A 16,157-nucleotide genomic window follows, 5' to 3' on the forward strand; every position below is an offset into this window, starting at 1 on the left:
GAACAGCTCAATGTGGGGCACTAACAACAACTATGTTATGTTTCAGATAATGCAGATTCATGATAGGGCAATAACGTGTTAGAATATTGGCCATTGAGTGGTTTTCAGTGATTTTTATTAGGAATAAACAAAGATTCAGGAATCAAACCTGTCACTTACCAGTCATACATCCCAAAAAGGTGTGTTATCCCACTAAGCTCAGTTTTGTGACAGCTGTGCATGAGTGCAGGCTCTAACAAGCATAAATTGCAGCATCCTGGTAAACATACCTTTGGCCAACAATCAGGCAATAGCGCCTTTCTAGACATGAAATAATAAATACTTAATGGAGCATGTTATCCTGCCAGGAAGGAATTGTCAGAGAATTGGCGATAAGGGGCAACATTTTGAAATAAATTTACGAAAACTTGTTTAATGTGCTTTGTACTGAAATCTGTTCAAACTGCTTGTTACATCACTTCTCTCAAGCTCCTCCTTTAAAGTTCTTTGTAAGTAGTCTATAAACATTGTCAAATCCACCAAATCATGTTTGTTCTAATAGTATTTGTTTTTTCCAATATGTTTAAAATACACAGTTTGACACTATTTTGCTGTATTGGCTCTGAGGATAAGTCAGCTCTTAATTGTTTGAAGTATTAGCTCCGCCTCCATTTCTTGGTTTGTCAGCCCCCCCCCCCCCCCCCACCCCCCTAAGTTCCAGTCTAGTTGGCCCCTGGTGGAGACAATAGCACTATAGGTGTGTGAGCAGGGCCTGTTTGTGACTCGGGAAACCTAAGAGAAGGCTTCCTGCTGGCATTGCAGAGTATGACAGCACTTGATTGGAGCCAGATTGAGGAGGAAGGTGGTGATGGTGATGCACAGGGGGGGGGGGGGGATAGTGGGGGTTCGGGAATCCAGGTTTAGTAATGTGGGCATCAGCGAATATGCTTTTCTAAAACACATGAACTAAATACCCTATCTGCATGCACGAGTGCTTCTATTTCCCTGTGTGTGTTTTTGTATGAGTGAGTGTTGTCTGCAGTGTGCGTATCTGCACACCAATTAAATCTCAATCAAAATTAAATGTGTGCCGCTAGCCCGGTACCTTAGCACTATCTGTAGCCCAGCCCCCGTAGCTCCACCCCCATAGCCCTGCCCCTCCCCACCCCCAAATCTCAATTTGGTGAGTACCTGCACTTATTTTTTTCCATATAAAGCACTGATAACATCACCCGATACATCACACATAATGCAGCAAAATACCACACACTGACACTTATAAAAATAGAATTGTCACACACAATCATGCTGAAAACTTTGCAGCTATGGAATGGGACACTTTACAAAAAGCGTTAGCTACGTTAAGAGTTCCTAAATGGTCTTTCAAAAAGACGGCGTTGAGAAAAAATCTGCTGGAAACCTCCAACGAAAAGACAGGAGCCTTTCGCTTTCGATCCTAGGAATAATTTCCAGTGGATATCGGCGGGCTTTTCTTTGAGCTAAACCATCCGACTGACTGAGTGTGGTCCCGTGACACCACTGAACACTATACTATTCAGTTTCGTCATTTACAAGGCTAGCTAGAACAACCCCCTTCTCCTGCTCCTCCTCTGGTCGTCACTGATAAAGAGTTCGCACACTGAAGGATTTTGAACTGGGCGGGGCGCCGTAGTCGCGAGTCAACTTGCCAGCTTGCCAGGAATAAAGATGGCAGCGCCCGCAGATTTGAGTGATGAGCAGGAGGAAGACATTCTGTACGATCTACTAGTCAACACAGAGTGGCCACCGGAGTCTGAGGTGCAGGTGAGAGCCGGCCTCGGGAGCACGTCAGTCTACGGAGGGTTAGCAGTGAAAGCTGCACCCTTTAGCTGCAGGACGGGGGAGCCACGCAGAGGGAACTCTGCTCTCACAGAGCGGGGGAAGTCACAACATCGCTTATGCCCACGTCACGCACCTCGGCTGACGTGTCTGTGTTTAAAATAAGCGCCCTATTGTACCACTTTCGTATTTGTCACTTATAGCTCTAGAGGCACTTTCCCAAAGAGCATTAATGATAGCTTAGTGAAGTGCTTGGCCCATGTAGAACAACTGATATTGTGCTGTCCAGGGGAACTCGCGAGCCTGCTGTTACTAAACAGCTAATTATTTTGGGGAAACGTGAAAGCCTTTTCCCCGGCCAAACCAGCCGCGGCAAAGGCAATGTAAACTAATGCTTTATTTGCTCAAATTTGCTTATCCGGAGTTGTGCATTCGTTCTACCTTTAGTTCAGTAACATACGTGGCGTTGGCACGGCTCTTGTAGTGTGATGGAGATTGGTGTGAGGGGCACGATATTAGAGTGCACATTGGGCTCCATCTGGGTCCATACCAGTCTGGGGATATCAGTGTGCCTTACTTTTTATAGTTGATAAATCTTGTAAGACCTTGTTTGTCTAAATCACTAGCATATCTTAACCAAACATAAATCAAAGTTTTAATATATTTTAGTTTTCTCCCAGTTTCTGAGGTTTCTGATTTTATTCATCTCCCTGAAGCTCAACTTTCAAGTGAACGTTAACTAATCGAGTAACAATTTAAGTTACCAGCACAGGAAATACACTACAAATAACACAACAAGTTTGATATCCACATACAAGCAAGACTATTTAGGTGGTTCTATTGTGGCATTTGTGCAATAATCTTACATGAGTGAAAAATGAATGAAAATGTATCAAACAGCATATGTTCAGATGTGACTGTCCCATGTATGGTATAGGGTTCCCCTACTGAGTGCCTGACTGCGTGTCTGTTATCTTGACTTTTAACTCTTATTTTGGCCATGGCATCATGATAATCTAGCATGTGGCAGAGGCCTAAGCCTGCCTTTAACAAATATAGATCCAGGGCCTGTCATGTGACCATTGTAGTGTCATGTGTGTTAGGTATGACCGAACCTCTGTGGCTCCTGATGGACTCTGTAGAACTGTGGCGTAAGTGTTAGAGTGGAGCGAAGTGAATGCAATGTGGATTTTGCCCTAACACGCAAAATAATAAACACTTGTTATACTAAGCTGTGTGTGTGGCGTGTATCCAGGCTGGGGAGGACGCTACAACTTGTGACGAGATAGGGGATAGTAACACGAAGATCGTCAGTGCTCACCCAGAGAGTTTGCCATGGCCCAGCAGACTGCTTGTGCATGCCACGTGTTCCTCCGTCGAAGTGTAGAATCGATATTTGGCATATGTGGAGTCAAAGCGCAGCCTCGGTCCGTGTGAACCATTTGAAGATAATGAAAGCCACACAGAGAAGTCTACACATCAGTGGCCAAGAAACTGCTGGTAAGGCTCTAAAGAGAGGTACTACGCAACCTGAAGTTCTATATCATACGGAGTGATATGGCCAAAGGCAAATGCAACCAGATTTTTAAAGAGCAACAAATAGCAAAAGCAAATTGTGAGATAATGCTGCGAACAGAAGCGATGCAAGGCAGAGATCAACCAGATGTCAAACAGCACAAAGAGACGCCTCACGGCAAAGCAATTCAACTACAGGAAACAGTAATCTGCTTAACAGAACTGAGTAAAGAGAGTCCTCCTACCACTTAACTGGGTGGAGTGGCTCCAGAGGAAGTGCTCGGGGTTGTGCTTGCAGAGCTGTCCATAAACGAAGCGGCACGCCACCAAAGCTACCGAGTGGGGGTCAGAACAACTCCAGAAGTCTTCGAGATTAGAAGCCGAGAGCAGCGATTGGAATTGTGAAAGTTTGCTTTTCCAATGGAGACCAAGATAGAGGTCACGTTTCCTGTAAGAGATGGTTTGCATAAACAAGTTCACCACACAGCGTCGGAAAGAACACTACTCTCCACATCAGTAAGTTCCACCAGTGGTTCTATTGCTGCCACCTTCTTGAAACTACCACTACCATTTGATACAGCCAAAAAGCTCAATATTGGCGAAACATGTACCGCCTGGTTAGAGACATTTGATGTTTCATTGATGCACAGAAGAAGCAGATAAGAAGAAGAAGAAGAAGAAGAAGAAAGTGAAGGTGTAAAAGAAGTCATAAAGATAACGCTGTGAGCTGACGAAATTACAACTTGTTAAATCAAAGCAGCCTTGGATCTCAAGTTCAATCGAATGCCAAATGTAGATTACAAAAGATACATTTTCAACAAAGAATGGCAGAAGGTTGATACATCGACAAATTTGTTGAGAGACCGGATATGCCTATCAAACACTGTAAGTTAAATTAATTTAATGATGAGGAAGCTGTATGCTTCAGAGTGATTGACAGATGTCTGTCAGATCACTCAGATGATGAATGCTGAGAGAAACTCTTAGTGGAGCAAATATTCATGGCTGCCAGAACTGAAGAGTGTGCCGATCGACAAGCTGCTGACATGGATGCCGGAGGTGCCCAGGGTGTGTCAGTCATGAACATGAAAAGTTAAGCCAAATAAAGCCAAAGGACACAGAGTGATGTCTCCCCAGAAAAAGAAGTTGTGCTTAAGGCATGGATTTTCATTTCCATACGCAGGTCAATGTCCCGCCATTGGACAGATCTGCAGAGGCTGTGTGAACCATTTTATAATGGTCAGCAGGTGAAGAAAAAAGTGTGTGCGTCGCGGCGCAAAAACAAAATGGCTACCCGAACGTTCCAGAAGTGACGTTCGACGCACGCCCACAAGGCCAAGCTACCACACCAGCTGAGGCAAATCGACACCATACGAAGGTAAACATCATCTAAATCATCGTTTAAAAAGTTATTAAGTGTCAAGTGAAAGTGAAGAACATGGTTGTGCAATTTCATTGTTTACCTCAGAGAGACATGCGCATGTTGGACTAGCCGCATATAAGGAAAAATACAGGTCAAAGAAAGGTCAACATGACAAAGCACCAAAATCATTCAAACATTGTCAGAAAATCACACTAAAAGTCAATGGTTGCTCAATGCCTTTTATTATCGACAGAGGTGCGCTGATAAATATTACGCAAATGGAGAAATACAATGAGCTATCTCCATTGCCCCGATTTTACACCATTGAGAACTATAGTGCATACATGGGCTGCATCAATACCATTAAAGTCAAGGTTCATTTGTAGCAACAATGAAACGCAAGAAAACAAAAGTCAAAGCACCCATTCATGTACTTCAAGGGACAGCGTCAAGTGCCTGTTTATTCATCTTCAGCACACCTGCTGCTATGGGACTGATATTAGTGAACTATAACCTGAATTCTCATCATGAAATTGTAAATCAATTTCCTTTGTTGTTTCACGTGTTAGGAAAACTCAAGACTATGAATGTACAATTACACAATAATGAGGACATCCATCCTATTGCTCAAAGACACAGACGAATTGCATTTCATTTACAGGAAGCTGCTGACATTTTTTTCGAATCCTTACTCAAACATGATATCATTGAGCGTTCCACTGGTCGAACACCATTCGAACGCCATTGGTTTTTCCCGTAGTGGTAGTACCCAAAAAGGACAGTGAAGGAGCTGTACGCAACTGCATGGATATGCGTCAAGCAAACAAGGCAATTGAAAGAGAACGACCTCCATATTCGCACATTGCTGACATGATAATACAATTGAATGGTGTGAAGGTATTCTTTCGCCTTGATTTGAATAAAGGATGTCATGAGTTGAAACTCTAGGAGAATTGCAGGCACATTACAACCTTTTCTACACCTATTGGTCTGTTCAGTTACAAAAAACTAAGGGTGTGATTAGGATGGCCCTATTGGAAATCGGGACCGCCCGACAGGCTGTCGGCAGCCCCAACATAGGCATTACAATGCGACCGCCACCACGGCAGTCGCAATGCCTATATTTTGTATTGCTGCAGGTGCTGCTGGCTGCAGCACACGCCTCAAGACAAAAAGGGGTCACTGCACATATCTCTGCACTACGTGGCAGGCACCATGCGGTGCCTGCCACATGGTGCAGGGATGTGTGGGGGGGGTACCATAGGTGTCCCCCCCGGGCCCATGTCTAAGGGCCAGGGGGAAGGGGGGCCGCTATGGGCCCCCAAAGTCTCTTTCCGCCTGCCTTTTCATGAAGGGTTAACCGCCGTGAAAACGCGGATGGAAAGGGACATCCTAGTCCCTACGGTGGTGCCTGGTAGGCACCGCCTTCATTGTAGGTATATGATTCCCCTCCGACTCACCGAAGGGCTCAAGAAGCCTGTCGGATGCGTGGCAGTCGGTCTTTCTGACCACCAACAAACCACCTGCCATCCTGATGTGGCAGGCGGGAAACTTGTTTAGGATGGCGGTGAGACTGCTGTCAAGGGGCTGTCGGTGTCTGTTTCACCGCCATCCTAATCAGGCCCCAAGTTTCGGTGTGTCATCAGCTGCAGAGCTGCTTCAAGATGTCATTCAAAGTATCATACAGGCTGTCATGAATGCTTTCAATTATAGTGATGGCATATTGGTTTTCAGAGCTACACAGAATGAACACGATAAAGCTCTAACGCAAGTGTGTCATTTGTTCGCTAATCTAGGTTTAACTTTGAATGCTGAGAAATGTGAGTTCGATAAGACCAAGTTACAATTATTTGGCAATAACTGTTCTGATGGAGGCAAGACACCCGATCCAGCAAAAGTGCAAGCATTGTCAACTGCCAGTCCTCCAAAATATGTTTCCATGTCGTGTTCATTCCTTGGCGTGGCCAGCTACTGCGCCAGATCTGTACGAGTGTTTGCCACTGTCAGTGCACCATTAAGAGACTTGACAAAAAAGAATGTTTCTTTTGATTGGTCACATAAATGCAAGCAAAGGATCCAGAAAATCAATCAAGGTATTGAGAACGCTACTGAAATGTCATACCTTGATCCAAAGCTTCCTGCTGGGGTTGTTGTTGATGCTAGCCCTGTTGCGTTGGGCACCATCCTTGCACAACACGGCGGACACCCAAATGCTTGAAGACGCACTGTGGCATATGCAAGCAGAAGTTTATCCCAAACTGAATGTTCTTATTCACAGCCTGCGAAAGAAAGTTTAGCAGTGGTGTGGGCTTATGAACATTTTCACATGTTCGTATACGGAAAGCCTTTCACGCTTGTGACAGATCATAAGACACACAGATGATGGACAGAATGCAGATCAAATCAAACATTCTCCCCCAGTCAAGAGATCTGGGTTAAATCCATTGGTCTTTTTCTCACCATGCCACCCCAGTTTAGACCCAGCCATATGCAAATCAGTCTTGACACTGTGCCTCATGGTAACAGTCCAGCCCGAACTGCCAAGCCAGGTCATCCATGGAATGGAAACAAGCATCCTAGGACCGGTTTCGGGGCATCACCCCTCATCAGCCTGGCTAGCTTGAATCCAGTGGCACAGTGAGCCCTGGACCCACGTCTGGGCATACACACCGCACTTAGGGTGAGAAAGCAGAAGACCCACAGATTTTTGACGGAATGCAGAGCATAATCAGACATTCACCCCCAGTCAAGAGATCTGGGTTAAATCCATCGTTCTTTTGTTCACCATGCCACCCCAGTTGAGACCCAGCCATATGAAAATCAGTCTTGACCCTGTGCCTCATGAGAACAGTCCAGCCCGAACTGCCAAGCCAGGTCCTCCCTGGAACGGAAACAAGCATCCTGGGATCACCAAGCATTGTGACCATCTTTGGCAATCAAATGGCAAAGATGCTTCCTCGCATTGAACTTTGGAGTCTACGATTACAAGAATACAACTACACAATTGTGCACCGTCCAGGGAAAGATCAAAACCCTGCTGACTACTCAAGTGCATCTGCCGTGCCCTGTCACCCCTTCCAAGACGGCTGAAGCATACATACATTTCATTGTGAAATCAAGCACATCAGCTGCCATTTCGTTGGAACAAATATTCACTGCCGCAAGATAGTGACATGTTAAAACTACAATACATTATTACGCATCAGTCTTGGCACCAGAACCCTAGACCTCTTACCAGTGACAGTGATTACCAGAAGTTTAAAATTGTCAAAGATGAAGTGTCCATTACTCAGAAAAGCATTATCCTAAGAGGTTCAAGAATCATTATTCTGGAGAGTCTACAACAACAGATAATTGAAGTGGCCCAAGAAGGACATCATCGAATCGTGGCCACAAAACAAGCTCTCTGAGACTGAGTCAGGTTCCCACATCTCGACGAGGGAGCTGAAAGAGAATTGAAGGTCTGTCATCTATGCAACTGCCTTTTATCGAAAACCACTCGAAACGCCTTAAACATGTCAGAGTTGCCAAAGCATGTGTGGGAAAGAATTGCTGTTGACTTCTTCGGTCCTCTTGACAACGGACAAAACTTGATGGTGATTGTTGAGGAATACTCCTGTTTTCCATTGATAGAAGATCTTTCATCTGTCACTCAAGAGAAAGTCATCCAGAGATTAGATGGTATCTTCGTGATATGGGGTGTTCCTGCAATCTCAAAATCTGACAATGGCCCACCTTTCAACAGTCAAGAATTCAGAGACTTTCTCAGTCATCTTAATAAGAAGCATCAGAAGAGCACACCTCTTTGGCCTCAGGCCAATAGCCTTGTCAAACCTTTCATGAGTACTCTTAAGAAAGCTGTTCAGCTTGCTATTCTGGAAAGCTCGACCTTAAAACTGTCTTGAATTCTACTCTTCGAGCTTACCGTTCGGCCCCTTACTTGACCACAGGTGAAAGCCCAGCAACCTTGATGTTCGGGAGAGGCTTGATGACCAAGTTACCTCAATGGACCACCAGAAGATCAAGTACTGATGAAGAAATCTGTGTAAAAGACTTGGATCGTAAAAAGAAAATGAAGGCCTATGCAGACAAGCGCTGACATGCAAAGGATGTTATTTTCACTAGAGGAGATATAGTGCCTGTTCGTCAATCTGGAAAACGAAATTATGATGCTCCCTTCAATCCTGAGCCCTTTCATGTTGCGGCTAGCAAAGGACATATGATGACTGCCCAACATCCTGAGAAGGCCATTGCGCGAGATTCCTCGCATTTCCGACATGTGGCTCATCGCTTGTCAGACACTGATGTCAATGTAGAGACTAGGTCTGAAAGGACAAGTGAAAAACCCCTGCAACGCCAACGCATGGCATGGACACCTCTCCTGCATGTCCCCAGTTTCCGAAGACCCAGTGTGATCAAAGCGCCACAAAGACTTATTGAAGAGCTATGATTGTGTGCATAGTTGTAAAATTGTTTTAAAAAATTCTTTAACCGATGGGGAGATGTAGTGTCTTGTGAGTTAGCAATGACAGAACCCTTGTGGCTTCTGATGGACTCTATAAAACAGTGACCCAAGAGTTCGAGCGGAGCGAAGTGAATGCAGGTTTAGAATGTGGAGTTTGCGTATAGTTTGCAGAAGAATAAAGACGTGCTATACTAAGCTCCTTGTGTGGCGTAGTCGTTAGCGACTCCCCAGGCTGGGGAGAACACTACAACCATGAGAGAGCGGCACCATGCGTGCCCTCATAGTGGACTACTGTCCCTATCTTGGGTGTACCACATAAAGCAGTGATGGCTGCATGCCATGTTTTGAGAATGATAGTGTGAGCATAGCTTTTAATTTCAGTTAGTGAGAGTATAACTTGCCGGCCCTCTTGTGTAAATATTTTTGCTGTTATGTGAACAATCAGAACATTGCACCAACATCCTGTGTGTGAATGGAGTGCACATGTGAATTTTCTAATGTGCATGTAGCGCAAGTGCAATAGTGGGACTGTGTGTGAGGGTCAGAATTGTGGAGCAAATGGAATGCATTGTGGATATCCATGGTTTAATATGGCACAAGATTCACACTGCAGATGGTCTTGTGGTATATCCGCGATTCTCCGTGAGAATTACAAAAACATCTATTTACTTTCATCTGTACATTGGCCCATTCAGGCTGCAACTGCTTGTCTAATTGCATCGGCCCAGTCGAAGCTGCAACTATCTACTGGATAGAGGAAATACAGTTACTTTGACTGCACAAACCCATCCACCGTACACAACATCACATAAGATAGAACCTGTCAGGGACTAAATAAGACCGTCCTCTTCACAGTCAAAAACAAGATTCATTAACAGGGCAGCCCCTAATCATCCCCTGCGTAGGCCAGCACCTTTACAGAATGGTGCCTGACCATCCACTGCGCAGAGCAGCACCTGACCATCCACTGCGCAGAGCAGCACCTGACCATCCACTGCGCAGAGCAGCACCTGACCATCCACTGCGCAGAGCAGCACCTGACCATCCACTGCACAGAGCAGCACCTGACCAGCCACTGTACAGAACGGGACCTGCCCTTCCACTACGCAGAGCAGCACCTGACCATCCACTGCGCAGAGCAGCACCTGACCATCCACTGTGCAGAGCAGCACCTTACCATCCACTGTGCAGAGCAGCACCTGACCATCCACTGTGCAGAGCAGCACCTGACCATCCACTGTGCAGAGCAGCACCTGACCATCCACTGTGCAGAGCAGCACCTGACCATCCACTGTGCAGAGCAGCACCTTACCATCCACTGTGCAGAGCAGCACCTTACCATCCACTGTGCAGAGCAGCACCTGACCATCCACTGTGCAGAGCAGCACCTGACCATCCACTGTACAGAGCAGCACCTTACCAGCCACTGTACAGAACAGCACCTGCCCTTCTACTACGCAGAATAAAACCTGACCATCCACTGCGCAGAGCAGCACCTGACCATCCACTGCGCAGAGCAGCACCTGACCATCCACTGCGCAGAGCAGCACCTGACCATCCACTGCGCAGAGCAGCACCTGACCATCCACTGCGCAGAGCAGCACCTGACCATCCACTGCGCAGAGCAGCTCCTGACCATCCACTGCGCAGAGCAGCACCTGACCATCCACTGCGCAGAGCAGCACCTGACCATCCACTGCGCAGAGCAGCACCTGACCATCCACTGCGCAGAGCAGCACCTGACCATCCACTGCGCAGAGCGGCACCTGACCAGCCACTGCGCAGAGCGGCACCTGACCATCCACTGTACAGAATGGCACCGGCCCTTCCACTACGCAGAATAAAACCTGACCATTCACTGCGCAGAACTGCACATGCCCATCCACTTTGCAAAACAGCACCTGACATCCACTGCACAGGGCAACACCGACACATACACATTATAGGGGTTAGTTGTATTTCTCCTCTGCACACAGGCAACACCTAAGCCCTGCTGACAGTGTGCCTGACTCAACTGCTGCACAGTCAGACCGTCTTTATTTGCCATTGTGCAAGGCAAATTATGACCCACTGACATGGCTTCAATTTGTAACATTGAGTAGCGTTACTTGGAACCCATTGTGATTAGTCAGATGCACTACACAAATGGTGCATGCATCCACTGTTCGAGGTTAGATGTACCAGCAAAAACTTCAGACACACAGCATCAGTCATTCCAGAAAAAGTACACCCTAGCGTATTATTTGCTATGGTTATACTAGCAAAAGCAATGCATTCATTTTTTGATGTGAAACACAAATTTCACATAGTATGGTTACTGTCCCATTTAGTATAATGCCTCTTTAAAAGTTGTTTTGCACACTATGCCATGTATACACATAAACAACCTCCCCACGCACATTTACGTTCATTTTTCTGTCTTCTACGTGCCAACATTAGTGTATATGTTCACACATTAAAATGCGGCATGCAGTAGTATGCATGAGCATTCTTCAGAGTTACAAGTTCCATAAATATGTAAAGCCACTCTCATGTACCAGTAAAGGTATCTTTACTGTTCGGTGTTGGGCATAAAGGTATCATTACATATGTATGCACTCAGTAGGATATTTGCATCTGTGCTGAGCTAGGGTGCTCTCCACCTGCATGGCACCGCAGTGCAGCAGATTGACGGTGGCGGTCGAAGCACCAATCGGAGTGCCTTACAGGGCTTACTGGCCCCTCTTCCATCCCCTTGTTGGCACGACTCCACTTGGGTTGTTATCATTGCACCATATACCCATACTGGGCCTCGTTGTGGACGACATTGTTTGAATAGTTATTGGAACTTACTATCTCGAATACTGAAGATGTATACTACTGCGGGGGTCTAATTCGAATCCACACCGCAATGTCTTTATTGGGCTGAGATTTTTTTATGTTCACACTCGCCATGAAGAAGTCCATTTCATGGACGAAATGCTTTGGCTATCTTCACAGCATATATGTGAAACTTTATAAAAGAAAGAGAAAATAAAGACAAGAATCACAACTTTGAATTTTGATTATTGTTGTGGAGCATCTCTACGTTTCGTATTGTCATTTCATATTTTTTTTTTTTTTTTTTAAAGAAACCTTTATTGGACTTCAAGGGGTTACAAACATGGGCCTACAACCCTTTGGGCCGGCCGCTAAGTAGCATGAGACGTATCATTCACCGTTATACAGATTGGTCAGTCCGGGGAGCCCGTCAGTCCAGCATCGCACCCAATGAAGGCAGAAGCAACAGTTGAGTGACAATATTAGATACGATTTCAGTTTTCAATTTAAAATTAAGAAACATTCCACACAAACAAGGCAATAGACCTTGTGAATAGCAGGACGCGCTCCCCTGGGTAGGGAACCAATGATCAGCGGCTGAGAAGGGACGGGGGCACGGCAGCAGAGGAAAAAGCCAACTGTAACACACTCGTAACTTAACAGACGAAGAATGCTCGGCTAGGGGGACGAAGAGGCATCCAGTACAACAGCCAGGGGAGGGGCACAGATGTCACCGCGATAAGCGGTCCACGGACCCCACACCCCAGTCCATTTCCGCGGCTTGCCTCTCGCTACATACACTGTCTTTTCTCTAAACATGCACCAATCCATATTTTCCTTCCACACCGAGACCGTGGGCGGCCTCTGGGAACCCCATAACTGAGCAATGTTATGTTTGGCCACCATATTTCCCAAAGTCGCCCACCGCGTCTGTGCCACATTATAATCGTTTGGCTCCCACACGTTCAGCAGGCATCTCCTAGCCTCTGGAAGCAGCGCAACGTGAGTGACTTCCTCCATTACCGCATGCACCCGACGCCAAAAGAGCGCCACCTCAGGGCATTCCCACAGAACGTGAAGGAAAGTACCCAGCGAACCACAGCCACGCTTACACATCCCATCCACGGAGAGACCCATGCGCATCCGGCGGGGACCAGTGACGTACACTCTATGGAGTATCTTTAGTTGTACGAACCGAAGGCGGGCTGGAATTGCCACCTCCCGCGGGGAGGCTATTGCCGAGACCCAGTCCTCATCATCTAATTCCAAACCGTCAGCCACCCAGATCTCCCTCAAGCGGGTCAACAGATCCGCCCGAACGTTAAGCTTTTTATAGATCAAGAAGATTGTGCTGTCAGGCACGTAGCCGTCTAGCACCCTATCCTCCACAAACAGCCCAGCCTTTCAGAAGCATACAGTGGAGTCGCTCGAGTCAGGCGGTCCTTCCAACCTATCGCGGCATTAGCAGCATGCCACACCCGTACCGCTATCTTTGTTGGGCCGGTCAACTGCACACCAGGAGACTTCGAATAGAGTGCTCTATTATAGTCCCCACCCAGGCAATAGCATTTTATCCATCTCGAACGCCGGGTTCAGGGCCGGCCCGTAAATCCCGTGGTTCACCGCCGCCAGTTGGGACGCCCAATAATAACGCTTGATATCGGGGAGTGCAATACCTCCATCATACCAAGGGAGTGTCAATTTTGTGAGAGCGATTCGGGGTCGCCCGTCCCAGAACAACCGCCTCTGCAGGCTCTCCACCTCACGGAAATAGCGGGCCGGTATGACGTCGAGTGTATTTTGCAGTGCATACAGGAATCGTGGCAGCGACATCATTTTAAACAACGCCGCGCGCTCGAGCGGCGAAAGCGGAAGCCGTCGCCACCTCGAGACGTCGGCCCTCAGTCGTTGGAGTGGGGGGAGTAGGTTCCGCTCATAACGGGCCACAGGGTCCAAAGTTATGAACACTCCCAGGTATTTAAACCCTGACAGCGCAATCTGGATAGGGCAGCCACGCGGAAGGAGAGGAGCGTCCCCAGAGAGAACATAGACGCATGACTTGGCCCAGTTAATGACCAAATGAGTTCAGAACATCGACCAGTACTATCAAAGACTCCCGGGGAGATGTGAGGTACAGGAGAATGTCATCCGCATAAAGAGAAATGTGGTCCTCAAATTCAGGCGTCCACCTAATGCCGCGCAATGAGGGCTCCCATCGCAACCAGGCAGCCAGAGGTTCCAAAGCAAGCGCAAAAAGGAAGGGTGACAGCGGGCAACCCTGCCGCGTGCCTCTTCCCAACCCGAAGGGCGCCGACACTCTGCCATTCACAACCACCTGAGCCAACGGTTCCTCATACAGCAACCTCACCCAACCGATAAACCCGGGGCCAAAACCAAATTTCGCAAGCGCCGCCCAAAGATATGGCCATTCTAGGGTATCGAACGCCATAGTGGCATCCAAGGACGCCAAAACGGCCGGTTCACGTATGTACCCCGCTCTGGCAAGCACTCCATGATGACGCCTCAGGTTCAGGGCCGTATTACGGTGAGGTATGAAAACGGACTGGTCCGGATGGATCAAGTCGCCGACGACCCAAACTAGACGGTTAGCTAAAACCTTAGCAAGAATTTTAGGCTCAGCATTTAATAAGGAGATGGGCCTGTAAGAAATACACCGATCCCGCGGCTTCCCCTCCTTGTGAATCACGACTATGGTAGCGAGACGCTGATCATAGGGGAGAGAGCCCACATCACGTGCCTCAAGAAACCTATCGCGGAGATGAGGCGCCATCTTGTCCGGGCGCAGTTTATACAGTTCAATGGGAAGGCCATTGGGACCCATGGCCTTGCCAGAAGCGATCGAGCGAATGGCCAAAGCAATCTCGTCAGGCGACAGTGTCGCATCCATCAGTGCCCTATCCGCCTCTGACAAAGACGGCAACACTATATCTCTCAGCAACAGATGAGAGTCATCCTCAAGACCATTCGAGACTGGAGAATATACGTCACGGAAATAAGTCGCGAAACATTCAACAATTTCCACAGGGTCAGTCACACGCACGCCATCCGCTCTCTCAATAACCGGCACCACTCGACTCGCTCTCTCCTTCTTGTCCAACCATGCAATCAATTTACCAGCCTTGTCCCCCACATCGTATAAGCGCCCCTGTTGCTCTCTACTCATCACTTTGGCTGCGTCAGTAACCAACGTTCTATAGTCAAGCTGCTTAAGACTGAGAACATTCGTATTGTCATTTCTAACCATCTTTTGGTTTATGCACCCTGGCAGCAGGTGCTTGTAGTGTGTGCACACATTTGTACATATGTATGCTTAACAATACCATTTGGCACAACTGGTCAGGTGCATCCTTTATGATCTTCTGCCTTTGCTTCATTGGTACTCACCACAGAGACCTAAACATACATAGTTTGAAATGGTACTTTTTACTATTGGTTTGGTGTAAGAGTGCTTGGATAGAAAAAAATAAAAGGGATGTGTGGAATGCTTGAATTAATCTGAGCCACTGGTATTTACTCAGGGCCACATTCCAGTGCATCCTTTTTTGTCTACTGTGGCACTCTAGACAGAGACCAGCATTTTTCAATTCTGACTTGGTCCTTCTCCAACAGAAAAAGTTCAGCATGAACTGCCATGCCAGAGTTCCTCTAGATGGAAACACAAGCAAGCCCAGACCAATGCTGGCCTCATTGGAGACATGCAGCTTGAGTCCACTAGCACAGTGAGCATTTTACCTCTGTCTTACTGTACCCATTGCACGTAAGATTTCTCACTTAGAACAAAAAAGAGTGATGTGTGGAATTTCCTCAATTAATCTCAGCCTCTGCCCAGATGCGGCTCCTGCACTTGCGGTGTTGTAGGATCAAAGCTCTCCCTCACTGAAGGGCTGAAACCCAACTGAGGTTGCTTGTGTCTCCGTATTGAGATTACATGGCCTAGCAGTTTGAGCTAGACTAATTTTATTGGAGTAGGACCAAGACTAGTTTACATACGGACTAACCTCATTTGGTAGTACAGTAGGCAAAATAATTATGCACTGGACTGTGGCCCATGTGATTGGCAGTGTCGTAGACTTTCACAAGCATTCCACCCATCATCTTTTGTAGTTTTAAGGTAAAGTGCTTAGATGCAGGGAAGCTCACTATGCCTATCCAATAATTGAGTGGTGATGCAAAATTTCAAGGAGCTAAGGAGTAAGA

At 46.9% G+C, this 16,157-nt stretch overlaps 1 protein-coding gene across 2 annotated transcripts in view; it reads left to right on the top strand.

The window, feature by feature from the left end:
* Window positions 1–1,632: 1,632 nt before the first annotated feature.
* NBAS (NBAS subunit of NRZ tethering complex) overlaps window positions 1,633–16,157 on the top strand; it is a 2,067,161-nt gene continuing 2,052,636 nt past the window's right edge. For both annotated transcript variants that reach the window (XM_085610668.1, XM_085610669.1), the window contains exon 1: window positions 1,633–1,782. In XM_085610668.1, the coding sequence (XP_085466794.1) occupies window positions 1,687–1,782 (96 nt within the window). In that variant the 5' untranslated portion in view covers window positions 1,633–1,686. The remainder of the gene's footprint in view (window positions 1,783–16,157) is intronic.

The sequence above is a fragment of the Triturus cristatus genome, chromosome 6 (genome assembly GCF_964204655.1).
Source record: "Triturus cristatus chromosome 6, aTriCri1.1, whole genome shotgun sequence".
NCBI lineage: Eukaryota > Metazoa > Chordata > Amphibia > Caudata > Salamandridae > Triturus > Triturus cristatus.